General features: G+C 55.6%; 1 protein-coding gene across 11 annotated transcripts in view; it reads left to right on the forward strand.

Moving 5' to 3' along the window:
• Positions 1–16,465, forward strand: part of DTNB (dystrobrevin beta) — a 177,978-nt gene that overhangs the window by 14,654 nt on the left and 146,859 nt on the right. For 10 of the 11 annotated variants that reach the window (XR_008429778.1, XR_008429779.1, XR_008429777.1 and 7 more), the window contains 5 exons: positions 966–1,046; positions 4,502–4,715; positions 7,818–7,903; positions 13,080–13,234; positions 15,507–15,612. Coding sequence is in view for 8 of the 11 variants with exons in the window: in XM_053937410.1 (XP_053793385.1) it covers positions 966–1,046; positions 4,502–4,715; positions 7,818–7,903; positions 13,080–13,234; positions 15,507–15,612 (642 nt within the window). In the remaining 3 variants the exon portion in view is untranslated. The remainder of the gene's footprint in view (positions 1–965; positions 1,047–4,501; positions 4,716–7,817; positions 7,904–13,079; positions 13,235–15,506; positions 15,613–16,465) is intronic. The other variant, XM_053937416.1, reaches the window with a different exon arrangement.

Consider the following 16,465-nt stretch of genomic DNA (forward strand, 5'->3'; position numbering starts at 1 on the left):
CAGCTCTCCTGTCGGCCCCTCCAGGTGCTGTGAGGTTGGAGCTGGATCACCCCAGAGCTTTCTCTTCTCCAGGCTGAACAATCCCAATTCTCCCAGCCCTTCTTAGAGCAGAGCTGCTCCATCCCTCTGATCCCCTTGGTGCTCCCTCTGGGCTCTCTCCAGCAGCTCCAGGTCCTTGTGCTGCTGGCCCAGGGCTGGGGCAGCTCTGCAGGTGGGGTCTCACCTGAGCATGCCGTGGTGGGGATGTGTGTGAGGAGGCACTGGAGCCTTTCCCCAAGTCCTGCTCTCAGCAGCAGCAGTGCCAGGCTCAGCTGCTGAGACCCCAGCAGTGTGAAAGTCCTCGTTCCCCAGCCCGGCAGCCGAAGGAGAGCTCTGGAATGTGTCTGATTGTGCTTCCAAGGTTGTTTATTTCTCCTTATCTGTGACATTCTGTCTCTGACCTGCCCAGGTCTGTCCAGAAAGGAAGCCATGGCCATCTGCCCTGCCCTCTGGGCAGTGTTTACCTTTTATATCAGAATTTACATACAGACTGTTTGTAACAATGCACCATTATCTGACATCTGTGTTGGACAGTGTGTCCCCATCCTAAACCAATAGAAAAGTGTCACCACCACACCAAGACGTGGAGGACAAGAAGAAGGGAAAGAAGGCCAGGCACACCCAAATCCCTCCATCTTGTACCCCCTGAACCCCATTCTAAAAATCCCAAAATTCTACTTTTCCACCCTGTGTTAATTCAACTACCACACCACTCAAACCCTGGTGGCTTGTAATTCCTCACACAGAGTTGGCAGCTTTTTCCACGGGCTAAAATGGAAGCCACAGGTGTTTTTGGCTCCATGTGAGGGTCTCAAGCCCCCTGCCAGGGTCTGGAGCCAGCCAGGGCAGCCAGAGGGATGTGCTGGGCTCTGACAGTGCAGTGGGTGTTGCAGGGGAAGCACAGCCCCAGCTGTGGTTTGTTGCAGGAGCCCAGAACTTCGACGTGATCCGGCTGTCCACGTACAGAACCGCCTGCAAGCTGCGCTTCGTGCAGAAGAGGTGCAACCGTGAGTGCTGCCAGCCTCCTCCTCCCCCCCTGCTGCATGGCTGCTGCAGAGCTGCACCCTTGGAGTGCAGGGCCAGCGGTGTTTAACGGGGATCTAGGGCAGAATTGAGCGTGGAGTTAAAGAGGCAGCGAGCCTTGCCCCATACTCTGCAGTGTCTTCCCATTTGTTCTTTAATGCTCAGCAAATGTGAAGTCCAAGGGCAGCTGTGGTGTTTTGTGGTGTTTTGTGGTGTTTTGTGGTGTTTTGTGGTGTTTTGTGGTGTTTTGTGGTGTTTTGTGGTGTTTTGTGGTGTTTTGTGGTGTTTTGTGGTGTTTTGTGGTGTTTTGTGGTGTTTTGTGGTGTTTTGTGGTGTTTTGTGGTGTTTTGTGGTGTTTTGTGGTGTTTTGTGGTGTTTTGTGGTGTTTTGTGGTGTTTTGTGGTGTTTTGTGGTGTTTTGTGGTGTTTTGTGGTGCTTTGTGGTGTTTTGTGGTGTTTTGTGGTGCTCTGTGGTGCTCTGTGGTGTTTTGTGGTGTTTTGTGGTGCTCTGTGGTGTTTTGTGGTGCTCCGTGGTGCTCCGTGGGGCTCCGTGGGGCTCTGTGGGGCTCCGTGGGGCTCCGTGGGGCTCCGTGGGGCTCCGTGGTGCTCTGTGGTGTTTTGTGGGGCTCTGTGGTGCTCTGTGGTGCTCTGTGGTGTTTTGTGGTGCTCCGTGGTGCTCCGTGGTGCTCCGTGGTGCTCCGTGGTGCTCCGTGGTGTTTTGTGGGGCTCTGTGGGGCTCTGTGGGGCTCTGTGGGGCTCCGTGGGGCTCCGTGGGGCTCCGTGGGGCTCCGTGGTGCTCTGTGGTGCTCTGTTGCCCTCAGAGCTGGGTGTAGATGGTCTCAAGCTCTGCGAGGGGCTGTTTCCTCACGGGGAAGCCCAGAGCAGCCCCCGTGAGCACAGGGACAGTCCCTGCCTGCAGCTGTCCCTGCGGGGACACGTGTGACATCAGTGACCACGGAGAGCTCTGGGCAGTGCAGGTTCTCCCCTTCCCTGCTGTGGGCTCTGACCTTGGACAGCTGCCAGGTGAATGACTGCCAGGTGACTGCCAGGTGACTGCCAGGTGACTGCCAGGTGACTGCCAGGTGAATGCCAGGTGAGCAGGATGCACTTTGTGCCCTGCCCCTGCTGAGCTGGACACAGCAAAGAGCCGAGCAGGATAACGTGTGGGAGGAGATCCCTAATCCCAGGGCACAGGAACTGCAGGGGGCTGAGGAGGAGGAGGAGGATGCCAGGAGAAGGGCTGAGGAGGAGGAGGAGGATGCCAGGAGAAGGGCTGAGGAGGAGGAGGAGGAGGCCAGAAGAAGGGCTGAGGAGGAGGATGATGCCAGGAGAAGGCCTGAGGAGGAGGAGGACTGAGAAGGAGGAGGAGGCAAGGAGAAGGACTGAGGAGGAAGAGGATGCCAGGAGAAGGACTGAGGAGGAGGGGGATGATGCCAGGAGAAGGACTGAGGAGGAGGAGGAGGCCAGGAGAAGGGCTGAGGAGGAGGAGGATGATGCCAGGAGAAGGGCTGAGGAGGAGGAGGAGGCCAGGAGAAGGGCTGAGGAGGAGGAGGATGCCAGGAGAAGGGCTGAGGAGGAGGAGGAGGCCAGGAGAAGGGCTGAGGAGGAGGATGATGCCAGGAGAAGGACTGAGGAGGAGGAGGGTGCCAGGAAAAGGGCTGAGGAGGAGAAGGAGGCCAGGAGAAGGGCTGAGGAGGAGGAGGATGATGCCAGGAGAAGGACTGAGGAGGAGGAGGAGGCCAGGAGAAGGGCTGAGGAGGAGGAGGATGATGCCAGGAGAAGGGCTGAGGAGGAGGAGGATGATGCCAGGAGAAGGGCTGAGGAGGAGGAGGAGGCCAGGAGAAGGGCTGAGGAGGAGGAGGATGCCAGGAGAAGGACTGAGGAGGAGGAGGATGCCAGGAGAAGAACTGAGGAGGAGGAGGAGGCCAGCAGGACACGTGTCCCTGCTGTGTCCCTGGGCTGTGGTGGCCGTACCCCAGATCCCTGTGCTGGTGGGTGGCTCAGCCCTGGACTCAGCCTTAGTTCCTGGCTGTGCTTGCAGGTTTAGGGTTAAAACTCCGTTTTCCAGCGCAGGGCACAAAGCAGTGGCAGCTGCAGAGCTCTGCACAGGGCACTGGTGCCCCACACGAGCCCTTTGGCACCCCTGGGCTGGGATGGGGCAGCTCTGGGCTCTCTCTGCTCACAGACTGCTCCAGGGGGTGGCTTAGCCTGGCCTTGGTCCTTGTGGGGGTTTTGTGTGGGAAATACAAAAGCAGGTCAGTGAGAGGAAGGCACGAGCTCACACTGACTGCAGCCCCTTCTGTGGGGAGAGGCAGCAGTGAATGCTGTCACACTGCGACACAAAACAGCTCACAGAAGCAGGCGAGATGTAAAAGGAAAGAAAAAGAACCCAAAAAAGCAAACTGTATCTTCTGACTCCACTGTATGTACAATAGCAAAAGTGACAGTGGGCTGGGGGGTGACACTGCCACCTCTCCAACCACACTGGTCAAGCCAAAGTCCATCGGTTCTCTCCTCCCACAAAGAATGCAAAACAACCATTGTTTATATAAACAGTGTGAGAAAATTCAGTAGAAATATGTAAGCATCAAAAGACATAAGAAACTTTTAGAAGAACTTTAAAACTCTCAAAAGAACAGAACAACAAATGTCACCGTGTCCCCGCTCCAGGTGCTCAGCTTGGGTGGCTGCTGATCCTTAGATGTCTTCTCCCCTCTCCTGCAAACCTTAAAGCCTGGAAACATTTCAGAATGTTGTTTGATGTGGTTCTGCAGATCACTCACTGTGGTTTGGAAAAGGTTTTCTGCACGTTGTTAACACCCCTTGGATACAGCAGGGAAATTCAGGGGAATGCTTTGGAGCCCCAGACCTGTGTTTAGAAAACGTTGTGCTCTGGGTTTGGGAACTGGATCAACTGGAAACTGCCAGAGTTTAACTGGAACATCAGGTTCCTCCTTCAGCACTCTACGAGTCAGCATGAGGGTGTTCAAAATTACTGTCAACAGTTTGTAGTGGATTTAGAGCATCATCAGATCCCAGAGTGGTTTGGGTTTGGGGAGGGCCCTTAAAGCCCACCCAGTGCCACCCCTGCCATGGCAGGGACACCTCCCACTGTCCCAGGGTGTCCCAGTGTCCAGCCTGGCCTTGGGCACTGCCAGGGATCCAGGGGCAGCCACAGCTGCTCTGGGCACCCTGTGCCAGGGCCTGCCCACCCTGCCAGGGAGGAATTGTGGCTGCTGGCTAAAACACTGCATGCTCAGGGGGAGGGCTCTGCTCCTGCAGGAGCTGTTTCTGGCAGAGCCAGGTGTTGAAGGGAGCAGTGAAAGCCACACCTGGGCACACCTGGGCACAGTGGCTGTTCCTGCCAAAGCAGGCAGTGCCATCCCTGGGCTTGCATGCCTTGCAGAGCAGAAGTGAGCGGTTTTCCCTTTGTTTTCCAGTTCACCTTGTTGATATCTGGAACATGATTGAAGCCTTCCGAGATAACGGCCTTAACACTTTGGATCACAGCACAGAGATCAACGTGTCCCGCCTGGAGACCATCATTTCATCCATCTACTACCAGCTGAACAAACGCCTGCCTTCCACCCACCAGATCAGCGTGGAGCAGTCCATCAGCCTGCTCCTCAACTTCATGCTAGCAGCCTATGACAGGCCAGTACTGCCTCCTTGTGCTTGCCCTGCCTGCCTGGGCAGGAGGAGTGTGCCCAGGGCTGCCCTCTGAGGGCACTCCTGGCACTGCTGGGAGCTCTGTGCTGAGCTGGGGCTGGGCTCAGACCCTGCTGGGGCCTCCTGGGGGCTTAGCAGTGCTGGAAAAGTGAATGTGTCTTGTTGAATCTTGCTCAAAAAGACCCTTTTTAACTCAGTCTTGTTTGCAGCCCCCTCATGCTGTGTGACCCCATGAAGCTGATTCTCATTTCTTGCTCAGGGTTCTGTCCAGGCACCTGCTCGTGCCCAGTTTTGGTTTTTCTGGGAATTAATTCCAACACAGTTTTATGTGTTTGACTCACAGCCTCTCTCTGCAGGGTTTGCTCTGCTGATCCTGAGTAGCTGTGCCCCTCTGGGTTCTCTGAGCAGCAGCTGCAGGTCCTTTGCTGTGGTTGGCATTTCTTACTTTTGGTCTTGCCTTTCTCCAAATCAGCTGGGTTTTTTTTTTTTTTTTCAGTGGGATCTGGCTTCTGCTTCTGTGCCCCACAGAGGGGATTTAGCCAGGGCAGTGCCCAGCCAGCACTGAGTGTGCCAAACAGTTGTTCTGTTTGTGATGCCCAAACTTTGATCCTCTCCTGAAGGGACAGCTTCTTACTGCCACCAAACAGAAGCTGGCTGTGTCCCTCAGAGAGTCCAGACCTGAGCTCAGCCCCTGCCTCCCTGAGGACAAATCAAACCAGCACGAAGCTCAGAGCAGCTTCTGGGCCAGCAGAACCCGGGGGAGTTTCTGTTCAGTCCCACTTTGTACTAGGACAAGTTGTAAGGCTTGGCTGAGGATTTGATTACTCTCAGACAGCTCGCACTAAAAAATACAGGATTTAAACCCAGGAATGGTCGCCTTTGGAGGAGCTGCCTCAGAACATGGAGGCTTTAGTTAGAGGTAGGAATTTGTTCCCCACTTTCCCCCAGCCCTGCGAGCTCTGCTTTGTCTGGACTCCCAGCAGCAGCAGCAGCAGCAGCTGGGTGCCAGCCTGGCACAGAGCAGCAGCAGTTGGGTGCCAGCCTGGCACAGAGCAGCAGCAGCTGGGTGCCAGCCTGGCACAGAGCAGCAGCAGTTGGGTGCCAGCCTGGCACAGAGCAGCAGCAGTTGGGTGCCAGCCTGGCACAGAGCAGCAGCAGTTGGGTGCCAGCCTGAGGCAGCAGCTGGATCCTGGCACAAAGCAGCAGCTGGATGCCAGCCTGAGGCAACAGGAGCTGGATCCTGGCACAGAGCAGCAGGAACTGGATGCCAGCCTGGGGCAGCAGCAGCTGCATCCTGGCACAGAGCAGCAGCTGGGTGCCAGCGTGGGGCAGCAGCAGCTGCATCCTGGCACAGAGCAGGCAGGAACTGGATGCCAGCCCGAGGCAGCTGGGTGTGAGCCTGGGGCAGCACAGCTGGATTCTAGCCCGGGACAGCACAGCTGTGTGCCAGCCTGGGGCAGCAGCAGTTGGATCCTGGCACAGAGCAGCAGCAGCAGCTGGGTGCCAGCTTGGGGCAGCAGCAGCTGCATCCTGGCACAGAGCAGCAGCAGCTGGGTGCCAGCCTGGCACAGAGCAGCAGCACAGCTGTGTGCCAGCCTGGGGCAGCAGCAGTTGGATCCTGGCACAGAGCAGCAGCAGCAGAGCTGGGTGCCAGCCTGGCACAGAGCAGCAGAGCTGGGTGCCAGCCCGGGGCAGCAGCTGCTCTGTGCCTCGCTGTGCCCGGGCAGGGCTCAGGCTCCCTCTCCAGGAGCTCAGCAGCAGGGCAGGCAGGCCTCGTGTAAAAGTGCCCATCCCTGTGCTGCTGGGATGCTCAGGGGCACACAGCTCTCACAGAGGCACCATCACAACCCTCAGCATTCCCCTTGGCAGGTACAATCCCAGAATCCTGGAGGGGTTTGGGTGGGAAGGGACTGTACCAATTATCCAGTGCCAGCCCTGCCATGGCAGGGACACTTCCACTGTGCCAGGCTGCTCCCAGCCCTGTCCAGCCTGGCCTTGGGCACTGCCAGGGATCCAGGGGCAGCCACAGCTGCTCTGGGCAATGCCTAGGGTGCCCTTCCTGGGAATTCTGCCTGGCTGGGTGCCCTGAGGAGGAATTTGGGCCCTGGCACAGCTGGAGTGCTGCAGTGGGCACAGCTGGAGTGCTGCAGTGGGCACAGCTGGAATGCTGCAGCGGGCACAGCTGGAGTGCATGTCTGTTAAAGAGTGAAAGGAGAGGGGCTGAGGCTGTGGCTTGGGGAGGTTGGAATTTCCAGGTGAGCTTTGCCCTGGGCTGATCCCCCAGTGTGGGCACAAGGAAAGGGGGGATTCAGCCCCTGTGCCCAGGTGAGAGCCCACCTGCAGAGCTGCCCCAGCCCTGGGGATTCCAACTGCACAAGGACCTGGAGCTGCTGGAGAGAGCCCAGAGGAGAGCACGGAGCTGCTCCAGGGCTGAAGCCAGGCTGGGAGAGCTGGGGCTGCTCACCTGGAGAGGAGAAGGATCCAGGCAGAGCTCAGAGCCCCTTGCAGGGCCTGAAGGGGCTCCAGGAGAGCTGCAGAGGGACTGGGGACAAGGAATGGAGGGACAGGAGCCAGGGAATGGAACCCACTGCCAGAGGCTGGATGGGATATTGGGAATTAGGAATTGTTCCCTGTGAGGGTGGGCAGGCCCTGGCACAGGGTGCCCAGAGCAGCTGTGGCTGCCCCTGGATCCCTGGCAGTGCCCAAGGCCAGGCTGGACACTGGGACACCCTGGGACAGTGGCAGTGTCCCTGCCATGGCAGGGGTGGCACTGGGTGGGCTCTGGGGTCCCTTCCACCCAACCATTCAGGGTCCTGCTCCTCCAGGCCCTTGTCCAAAGCCCCTCTCAGCTCTCTCAGAGACTCCCTTCAGGGGAATTCTGCTTCTCCAGCTCTCCCCACACTCAGCCTGTGCTTTCCCCATCCCTGTATTTTCCCTGCCAGTCCAAATTCCCTGTCAGCACCTTGAGTTAAGGTTATTTGGAGAGCTGCTGGGGGTGGTGGTGGTTGTTGTCCCCGTGGTTCCTGGGGCTCTGGGCTGGTTGTGTTTCCATTGCTGTGGAGTTCTCACGGGTGCCTTTCCCTGCAGCGAGGGCCACGGGAAGCTGACGGTGTTCTCAGTGAAAGCCATGCTGGCCACCATGTGTGGGGGGAAGATCCTGGACAAGCTCAGATGTGAGTACTCCTGAGGAATCCCAGCCTTTGTGGACTCTTCCCTTTCCTGTGTTTCTGGTGCTGAGCTCTGCAGGGGTTTTATTTTGCTGATTCCGTGGTCTTTACGCTGAGCTGGAGCTGTGCTGTAAACCCCAGAATTCCAGAGTCATTAAGGTGGGACAATCCCTCCCAGCTCATCCCAAGCTGTGCCCAGTCCCCACCTTGTCCCCAGAGCACTGGGTGCCACGTCCAGGCTTTCCTGGGACAGCTCCAGGGATGTTTGTTCCATGGTCCAGCTCCTGCTTATCCCAAACCCAGGACTGAGGAAGCTTCCCAAGCCCATTCCTTTAATTTAAGCTCTTGGGCACTTCTTTAAATGGAGAACTTGAGGGTTGATTTTGTCCCAGGTGTCACCATTTCCCTGCTTTGAGGACATTGGAGGCTCCTGTGAATCTCCTGCTTCCCCTGAGGCTCTCTGCCCCTTCTCACTCTGTCATTCCAGGTGCTGAGGTAGAATCCCAGCATGGTTCGGGTTGGAAGGGACCTGGGACAGACACCTCCCACTGTCCTGGGGTGCTTCCAGCCCTGTCCCTCACCCTGAGCCCTTCTGACCCACAACCCAAACCCCAAAATCCTGCTGGGCGAGCACAGTGGAGCAGGATTCCTCCAGCTGGAGAGAAAACTGGTGCTGAAAGAGTTCTGGAAGATCCTGAGCAAGATGGGGAACTGCAAACAGCTGCTCCTTGCCCTTCCAGCACAGGAGCCCCAGGGCTCCTGCAGGAACACTGCAGTGAGCAGATGGAGAAGCAGAGACCAGCTCTGCTTTAACCTCCCAGAGATGTGGTGGGTGCCAAACCCTCAGCCCCTGGCTGCTCCTGGAGCCACTTCCAGAGCAGGCAGATCCAGCAGGGGCTGCTGAGTGCCCAGGGCTCCCAGGGAGGGAATGTGCCTGCCCAGCCATCTGCTCTGGGGGGGGAGCAGGCTTCTGATGTGCCTGCCCCAGCTGCTCCCTGGGTCTGGATTTCTTCTGAGCATTATGGTTCTGCTGCTTTGCTTTCCCCCTCTCTTTCCTGTTGGTTTTCCCAGCTTTTACAGAGACAGGGCAACTGAGAGGCGTTTTAAAAGATTTCATTCTGTTGTCAGTTTTGGTGACTAGTGAGACACAAGAGATGTAAAACTCAATGCCATTCCATCAGAAGCCAGCCTATTTCTTGGTTACAATACCTCAGAAATGTTTTTTAGCTTTTGCTACACCATGCTGCTATCACTTCTAACACTAATCACCTCTATTTTTTTCCTCCACATTGTCTTGCTGCAATGTATTTGTCATCGTTCTAATTCTATAAAATATCTAGTCTTGTTTTATTCTTTACAAACCCATTTCCCACACGTCTCCCTGATTACTGACCCGGTTCACCCCCAAAATCTCCTTGTCCACAAGGATCCCAGCCCAGCCTCCCTCCCCTGAGCAGGCTGGAGCTCTCTGCAGATCCTGGGAGTTGTGTTTTGAAAGTCTCCTCCTCCCATGGTCCCCGTGAATGATGGGGACAGGACAGTGTCCTGGGAGTGTCCCTGTGGCACAGAGGGACTGGGGGAGCTTCAGAGGGGCCCTTCCCTGGCTCTGGAATTTCCTGGGATGTGCTCTCCTTGCAGAGCAGCTCCTTGTGGGGCTGTGCAAGGCAGGGATCCCAGGACTTCCCAGCCCATCCAGTCCCAGCTGTGCCCAGTGCCCACCTTGCCCCCAGAGCCCTGAGTGCCACATCCAGCCCTTTCAGGGATGGGCACTCCAAACCTGCAAGGTCTGAGCTTTCCATGGGGAAATTCCTCCTGATGTCCAGCCTGAGCCTGCCCTGGCCCAGCCTGAGGCTGTTCCCTCTCATCCTGTCACCAGCTGCCCTTTGGGAGGATATAATTGCATCCTGCTTTTTATCATTTCCAATTGCACTGCCACTTCCCCACGTGGAAGTTTCCCACTTTGACAAGAAACTCACTTTTTTTCACTGCAAGGCAAACGTTGGTGGGGCTTGGAGGGGTTTTTCATTTCCCCTTGGCACAGCCTGGGCTGTTCTCTCTCATTTTCAGATTTCCATACCTTGAGTTTCTCTCTCTTTAGGATCACTTGGCCCCTGCTGCCTGCTCAGCTCAGATGAATGTCCTGAGCACAGCCAGGAGCTTTCAGCCCATTTTAAACACAATTGTGTCATGTCCCTGTCGTGTCCTACCCCTCCCACCCTGCCAGGTTCTCTGCAGACCTTCAGCTCCTGTGCAGGGGCCACTTCTGCAGGGATTCTGCTCCAGAGTGGACCAGGATTCTGGAATTTTGGCTCTCTAATTTTAGTTGTTCCCATTGTTTTCATTCTATGTGCGTTTTCGTCTGACTTTTTTTTCCACATTCAGTTTTGAGGTTAAGTCTAATTTTTCTGGCTGGCTTATTTTTCTAAAATACACAAATCCATAATTTAATTTTTTTTTAATTTCTCCCCCTATTCCTCCTAATATGTTTTATTTTATAACATTATTCAAGAAACCTTCAGTTCAAGCTGCTCTGTTCAGTCAGTGATACAAACTCCAGGCAGCTTTATCCCTCTTAACTAAGGCATTGCAGGCTTCTTCCTGAGCTCATTCTTTCAGGAAATTGGGAATATTTCTCCAGTTTACTGGAAATGTGCCTTTCTGAAAGTGTCTTTTTTTTTTTTCTGAAGCTGGTTTTGATCACTGAAATGAAGGTTATTTTCTGCCAGCATGAGCTTTTTGATGTTTAATTACTGATGGTGCCTGAAATAACAGCACAGAGGCCTCAGTGCCACTGAGGAGATCTGGGATCTGTCACATCCTGGGGAATTCTAGGTCGTGTTTCCACTGGTGAAACCTCCCTTTGGAGAGTGCCCAGGCTCTGGGTGTGCACCAGGTGAGAGATCTGGGTGTGCTGGCTGGGTGAGAGATCTCTCCAAGGAGATGCTGCATCCCAGGATGGTTCTGTTTGCTGGGATGTCCTTCTCCTGTCCTGCTCTCTGCATCCTGCCCCTGGCACTGGCCTTGGCTGGAGTGGAGCTCTGGGGAGGGGATCAGGGAGGAGCAGGGACAGGGAGTGGGGCACCTCCAGCACCTCCCTCCTCTCCTTCCATCCTTACAAACACCAGGGAACATCTGCTCAGCCCCTTTTTGCTCTCAGGAGCGCATTTGTCCCCACAGAGCTGCTTAAAAAAGTGTAAACTCCTCACAAATGTTCTCAGAATCCCAGAATGGTTTGGGCTGGAAGGGATCTTAAATCCCACCCCATTAAATCCCACCCATTAAATCCCACCCCATTAGATCCCAACTCATTAAATCCCACCCCATCCCACCCCTGCCATGGCAGGGACACCTCCCACTGTCCCACTGTCCCAGCTGCTCCCAGCCCCAGTGTCCAGCCTGGCCTTGGGCACTGCCAGGGATGCAGGGGCAGCCACAGCTGCTCTGGGCACCCTGTGCCAGGGCCTGCCCACCCTCACAGGGAACAATTCCTAATTCCCAATATCTCAGATCCAAAATGGGATCTGATTCCCCTTCCCACCCGTGCAGTTCCTGGGGATGAGCTCAGCTTCCAACGGCTCCTGGTGAAGCTGGGGAGGGAATGGAGCCCCAGGAGGGGCTGAGGGAGCTGGGAAGGGAATGGAGCCCCAGGAGGGGCTGAGGGAGCTGGGAAGGGGCTCAGCCTGGAGAAAAGGAGGCTCAGGGGGGACCTTGTGGCTCTGCACAACTCCCTGACAGGAGGGGACAGCCAGGGGGGGTCGGGCTCTGCTGCCAGGGAACAGGGACAGGCCAAGGGGAAATGGCCTCAGGCTGGGCCAGGGCAGGCTCAGGGTGGGCAGCAGCAGGAATTTCTCCCTGGAAAGGGTGGGCAGGCCTTGGCAGGGGCTGCCCAGGGAGGTTTGCAGTGCCCATCCCTGGAGGTGTCCAGGGCAGGCCTGGATGTGGCACTGAGTGCCCTGGGCTGGGGACAATGTGAGGATCAGGCACAGGCTGGGATTTTCCAGTCCCAGGGATCCTGGCATGCTGTGCCCCTGCCATCCCCCGTGCCCTCGGTGTGCAGTTCCCTGGAGCTCTGCCAGCTGTGCCTGTGGCACCTTAGAGCTGTGTTCCATTCTGGAGCCTCCTCTGAGGGGTTTCTCCAGGTCCAGCTTCAAGCTGTGTTCCCGTGGAGTTCTCCTGGGAACTCTGCTCCCTCTGTGTCCCAGCTGGTGCAGGGCAGGAGCTTTGCCCTGGGCTGGGACGGAGGAAGCCGGGAGTGGGAGCAGTGCCCTGGATAAATGCTGGGACAGCCATTATTCCTGGCAGTGCCATTATTCCTGGCAGTGCCATTATTCCTGGCAGTGCCCTGGATAAATGCTGGGACAGCCATTATTCCTGGCAGTGCCATTACTCCTGGCAGTGCCCTGGATAAATTCTGTCCTGGCAGTGCCATTATTCATTCCTGGCAGTGCCATTATTCCTGGCAGTGCCATTATTCCTGGCAGTGCCCTGGATGAATTCTGTCCTGGCAATGCCATTATTCCTGGCAGTGCCATTACTCCTGGCAGTGCCCTGGATAAATTCTGTCCTGGCAATGCCATTATTCCTGGCAGTGCCCTGGATAAATTCTGTCCTGGCAGTGCCATTATTCATTCCTGGCAGTGCCATTATTCATTCCTGGCAGTGCCATTATTCATTCCTGGCAGTGCCATTATTCCTGGCAGTGCCATTATTCCTGGCAGTGCCCTGGATGAATTCTGTCCTGGCAGTGCCATTATTCCTGGCAGTGCCATTATTCCTGGCAGTACCTTGGAAGAATTCTGTCCTGGCAGTGCCATTATTCCTGGCAGTGCCCTGGATAAATTCTGTCCTGGCAGTGCCATTATTCATTCCTGGCAGTGCCATTATTCATTCCTGGCAGTGCCATTACTCCTGGCAGTGCCCTATATGAATTCTGTCCTGGCAGTGCCCTGGATGAATTCTGTCCTGGCAGTGCCATTACTCCTGGCAGTGCCATTACTCCTGGCAGTGCCCTGGGTAATTGCTCTCCTGGCAGTGCCATTATTCATTCCTGGCAGTGCCCTATATGAATTCTCTCCTGGCAGTGCTGCTCCCAGCCCAGCTCAGGGAAGCCCTCGGGGCACAAGGGGCCCGTTCCCGCAGCGATCCCGTATTTACCGGGGGGCTTTATTGTATTTTCTTACAGATATTTTCTCTCAGATCTCAGATTCCAACGGGCTGATGGTTTTCCCCAAGTTTGAGCAGTTCCTGAGGGAGGTGCTGAAGCTGCCCACGGCCGTGTTCGAGGGACCCTCCTTCGGCTACACGGAGCACTCGGTGCGCACCTGCTTCCCCCAGCAGGTCAGGGATGGCCTTTGGGATTGGGGGTTTGGGGTCTGGGCTTTGGGGATTTGAGGTCTGGGATTGGGGGTTTGGGGTGTGGGGTCTGGGATTTGGGGCTTTGGGGTCTGGGCTTTGGGGATTTGGGGGCTGGGGTTTGGGGTCTGGGATCGGAGCTTTGGGTCTGGGCTTTGGGGATTTGGGGTTTGGGATCGGGGCTTTGGGTCTGGGCTTTGGGGATTTGGGTTTGGGGTCGGGGGTTTGGGGTCTGGGCTTTGGGGATTTGGGGTCTGGGATCGGGGGTTTGGGGTCTGGGGTTTGGGGATTTGGGGTCTGGGATCGGGGGTTTGGGGATTTGGAGTCTGGGATTTGGGGTCTGGGATTTGGGAATTTGGGGTTTGGGATTTGGGAATTTGGGGTCTGGAGTTTGGGAATCAGGGATTGGGGATTTGGGGATCAGGGATTTGGGGTTGGGGATTTGGGGTCGGGGGATTTGGGGTCAGGGATTGGCGATTTGGGGTCTGGGGATTGGGGTTTTGGGATTAAGGATTGGCGATTTGAGGATCGGGTATTTAGGGATCAGGGATTTGGGGTCTGGGATCAAGGATTGGGGATCGGGGATTTGAGGGTCTGGGGTTTGGGGTTTGGGGATTTGGGGATCGAGGATTTGGGGTCTGGGGTTTGGGGATTTGGGGTTTGGGATTTGGGGATTGAGGATTTGGGTTCTGGGATCGGGGATTTGAGGGTCTGGGGTTTGGGGATCGAGGATTTGGGTTCTGGGATCAGGGATTTGGGGTCTGGGATTTGGGGATTGGGGATTTGTGGACTGGGATCAAGGATTGGGGATTGGGGATTTGAGGGTTTGGGGTCTGGGGTTTGGGGATTGGGGATTTTGGGAATTGAGGATTTGAGGTCTGGGATTGGGGATATGGGGATCAGGGATTTGGGGATAGGAAATTTGGGATCTAGGATTTGGGGTCTGGGATCGGGGATTGGGGGTTTAGGATTCAGGATTTGCAATCTGGGATTTGAGGCTAGGGATCCAGGATAAGGGATCTGGGATTAGGGATTCAGGATTAGGGATCTGGGATCAGGGATTCAGGATCTGGGATTAGGGATCTGGAATCTGGGATCGGGGATTTGGGATCTGGAATAAGTGATTTGGAATTCGGGATCTGGAATCAGGGATCTGGGATCAAGGATTTGGGATTTGGGATTCCCAGGGCATTGGGGCTGGGGGTCACTGAGGTCCCCTGTCCAACCCAAACACTTTGAAGCAGTCCAAAAGAAGCAATTGAAGGATTTTCTGTCATTTCAGTTGATTCCCCTCCTTGAAGGGCCACCCCTATTCCCCATCAGATCAGGAATGACTCATTTCTTTCCCAAAACCAAAACCACACCACTTTTACTATTTCCCCTTGATTTTTCAAAGCTTTTTCACTGTGTTAAGACAATCAGTTTCAACAAGTCACTTCCAGGATCTGTTCAAAATAAACACCTTCTGTGCAGCAGTTTATTTTTAAATCCATTGCAGTTGTATTTTAATTGTTCCAATGATTTGTTTCTCGTTGGAGGTAATGTAAATAATATAACTAATCCTTAAATCAACTGTAAACATGAACTTGATTGATCTTAAGCCTAAAATTAAATGTTTAGACTCTGGGCATGATGATGCTCCAGAAGAAGCATTTCTCCAGCATTTGATGTAAAATTTATAGTGACTAAATATAAGTTAATTAGCAATTAGCATATTTGGCATATGACACAGTAGGAAACAGCCTTTGATTTCAGAATCAGTGAGGCTCCAGATTTACATCTGATACTGGGAATTGGGAATTGTTCCCTGGAGGGGTGGTGAGGGGCACAGGGTGCCCAGAGCAGCTGTGGCTGGCAGTGCCCAAGGCCAGGCTGGACAGTGGGACTTCAAAAGTGAAAACTCCTCTCATCAAAAATGTTCTCAGAATCCCAGAATGGTTTGGGCTGGGTGGGCTCTGAAATCCCACCCATGGCAGGGACACCTCCCACTGCCCCAGGTGCTCCCAGCCCCGGTGTTCAGCCTGGCCTTGGGCACTGCCAGGGATCCAGGGGCAGTGGCAGGTATCCCTGCCATGGCAGGGGTGGCACTGGATGATTTTCCAGGTCCCTTCCCACCCCAAGCATTCCCTGATTCCATGGGTGTGGCAGCACAGGAATACTCTGTGTCGCAGAGCAGGGCTCGGGCTGCAGAGGCCGTGGCAGTGGCTCTCAGGATGCTTGGCTCTGCAGCCCAGTGCTCCCTGTGCTCTCCCTGCAGAAGAAGGTGATGCTCAACATGTTCCTGGACACGCTGATGGCTGACCCTCCTCCCCAGTGCCTTGTGTGGCTGCCCCTCATGCACAGACTGGCCCACGTTGAAAATGGTAAATGCAGCATTCTCCTGCCCGGGGGGCACAGCGGGGCTTTGCTCCCACGTGGGGATGCTCCGTCCTTGCCCCTGTAAAAAGCAGCAGCTCGTGCCTTCATCAGTCCTGGCCCAGAGCATCCCAGAGCTGGCTGGGTCACCTGCCTGGGGATGTGGGTGAAAGCAGCAGCAGTGCAAACCCCGGGGATTTTACTGTTACAGCAGTCAGTGGAAGAAAAATTACATTATCCGAATGTTCCTGGGGCTGAGGGAGCTGGGAAAGGAGAAAAGGAGGCTCAGGGGGGACCTTGTGGCTCTGCACAACTCCCTGACAGGAGGGGACAGCCAGGGGGGGTCGGGCTCTGCTGCCAGGGAACAGGGACAGGCCAAGGGGAAACGGCCTCAGGCTGGGCCAGGGCAGGCTCAGGGTGGGCAGCAGCAGGAATTTCTCCCTGGAAAGGCTGGGCAGGCCTTGGCAGGGGCTGCCCAGGCAGGTTTGGAGTGCCCAACCCTGGAAGTGTCCAGGGAATTCCTGGATGTGGCACTGAGTGCCCTGGGCTGGGGACAAGGTGGGGATTGGGCACAGCTGGGACTGGATGGGCTGGGAGGGATTTTCCAGCCTCAGGGATCCTGGGATTTTTAAATTAATTTTGATGGTGGCAATTTCCTGGGGTCAAGTCCTATGGGGAATCGTGCCCAGGAGGTGAGGAGGTTGGTCTGGTTAAATTGTTGGGTGAACTCCAGGGTAAAGGGGCTCCTGATTTGATCCTGGCATTCCCTGGCAGCAGCCAGGAGCAGGAGGGGACCAGCTTGGCTGCTCCCCTTCATTTGGGTCTTTCCTATCCAAAGCTAAACTTTGGCCCTTGCAGAAA

This window comes from Vidua chalybeata, chromosome 3 (assembly GCF_026979565.1).
Source record: "Vidua chalybeata isolate OUT-0048 chromosome 3, bVidCha1 merged haplotype, whole genome shotgun sequence".
In the NCBI taxonomy this organism is placed as follows: Eukaryota; Metazoa; Chordata; class Aves; order Passeriformes; family Viduidae; genus Vidua; species Vidua chalybeata.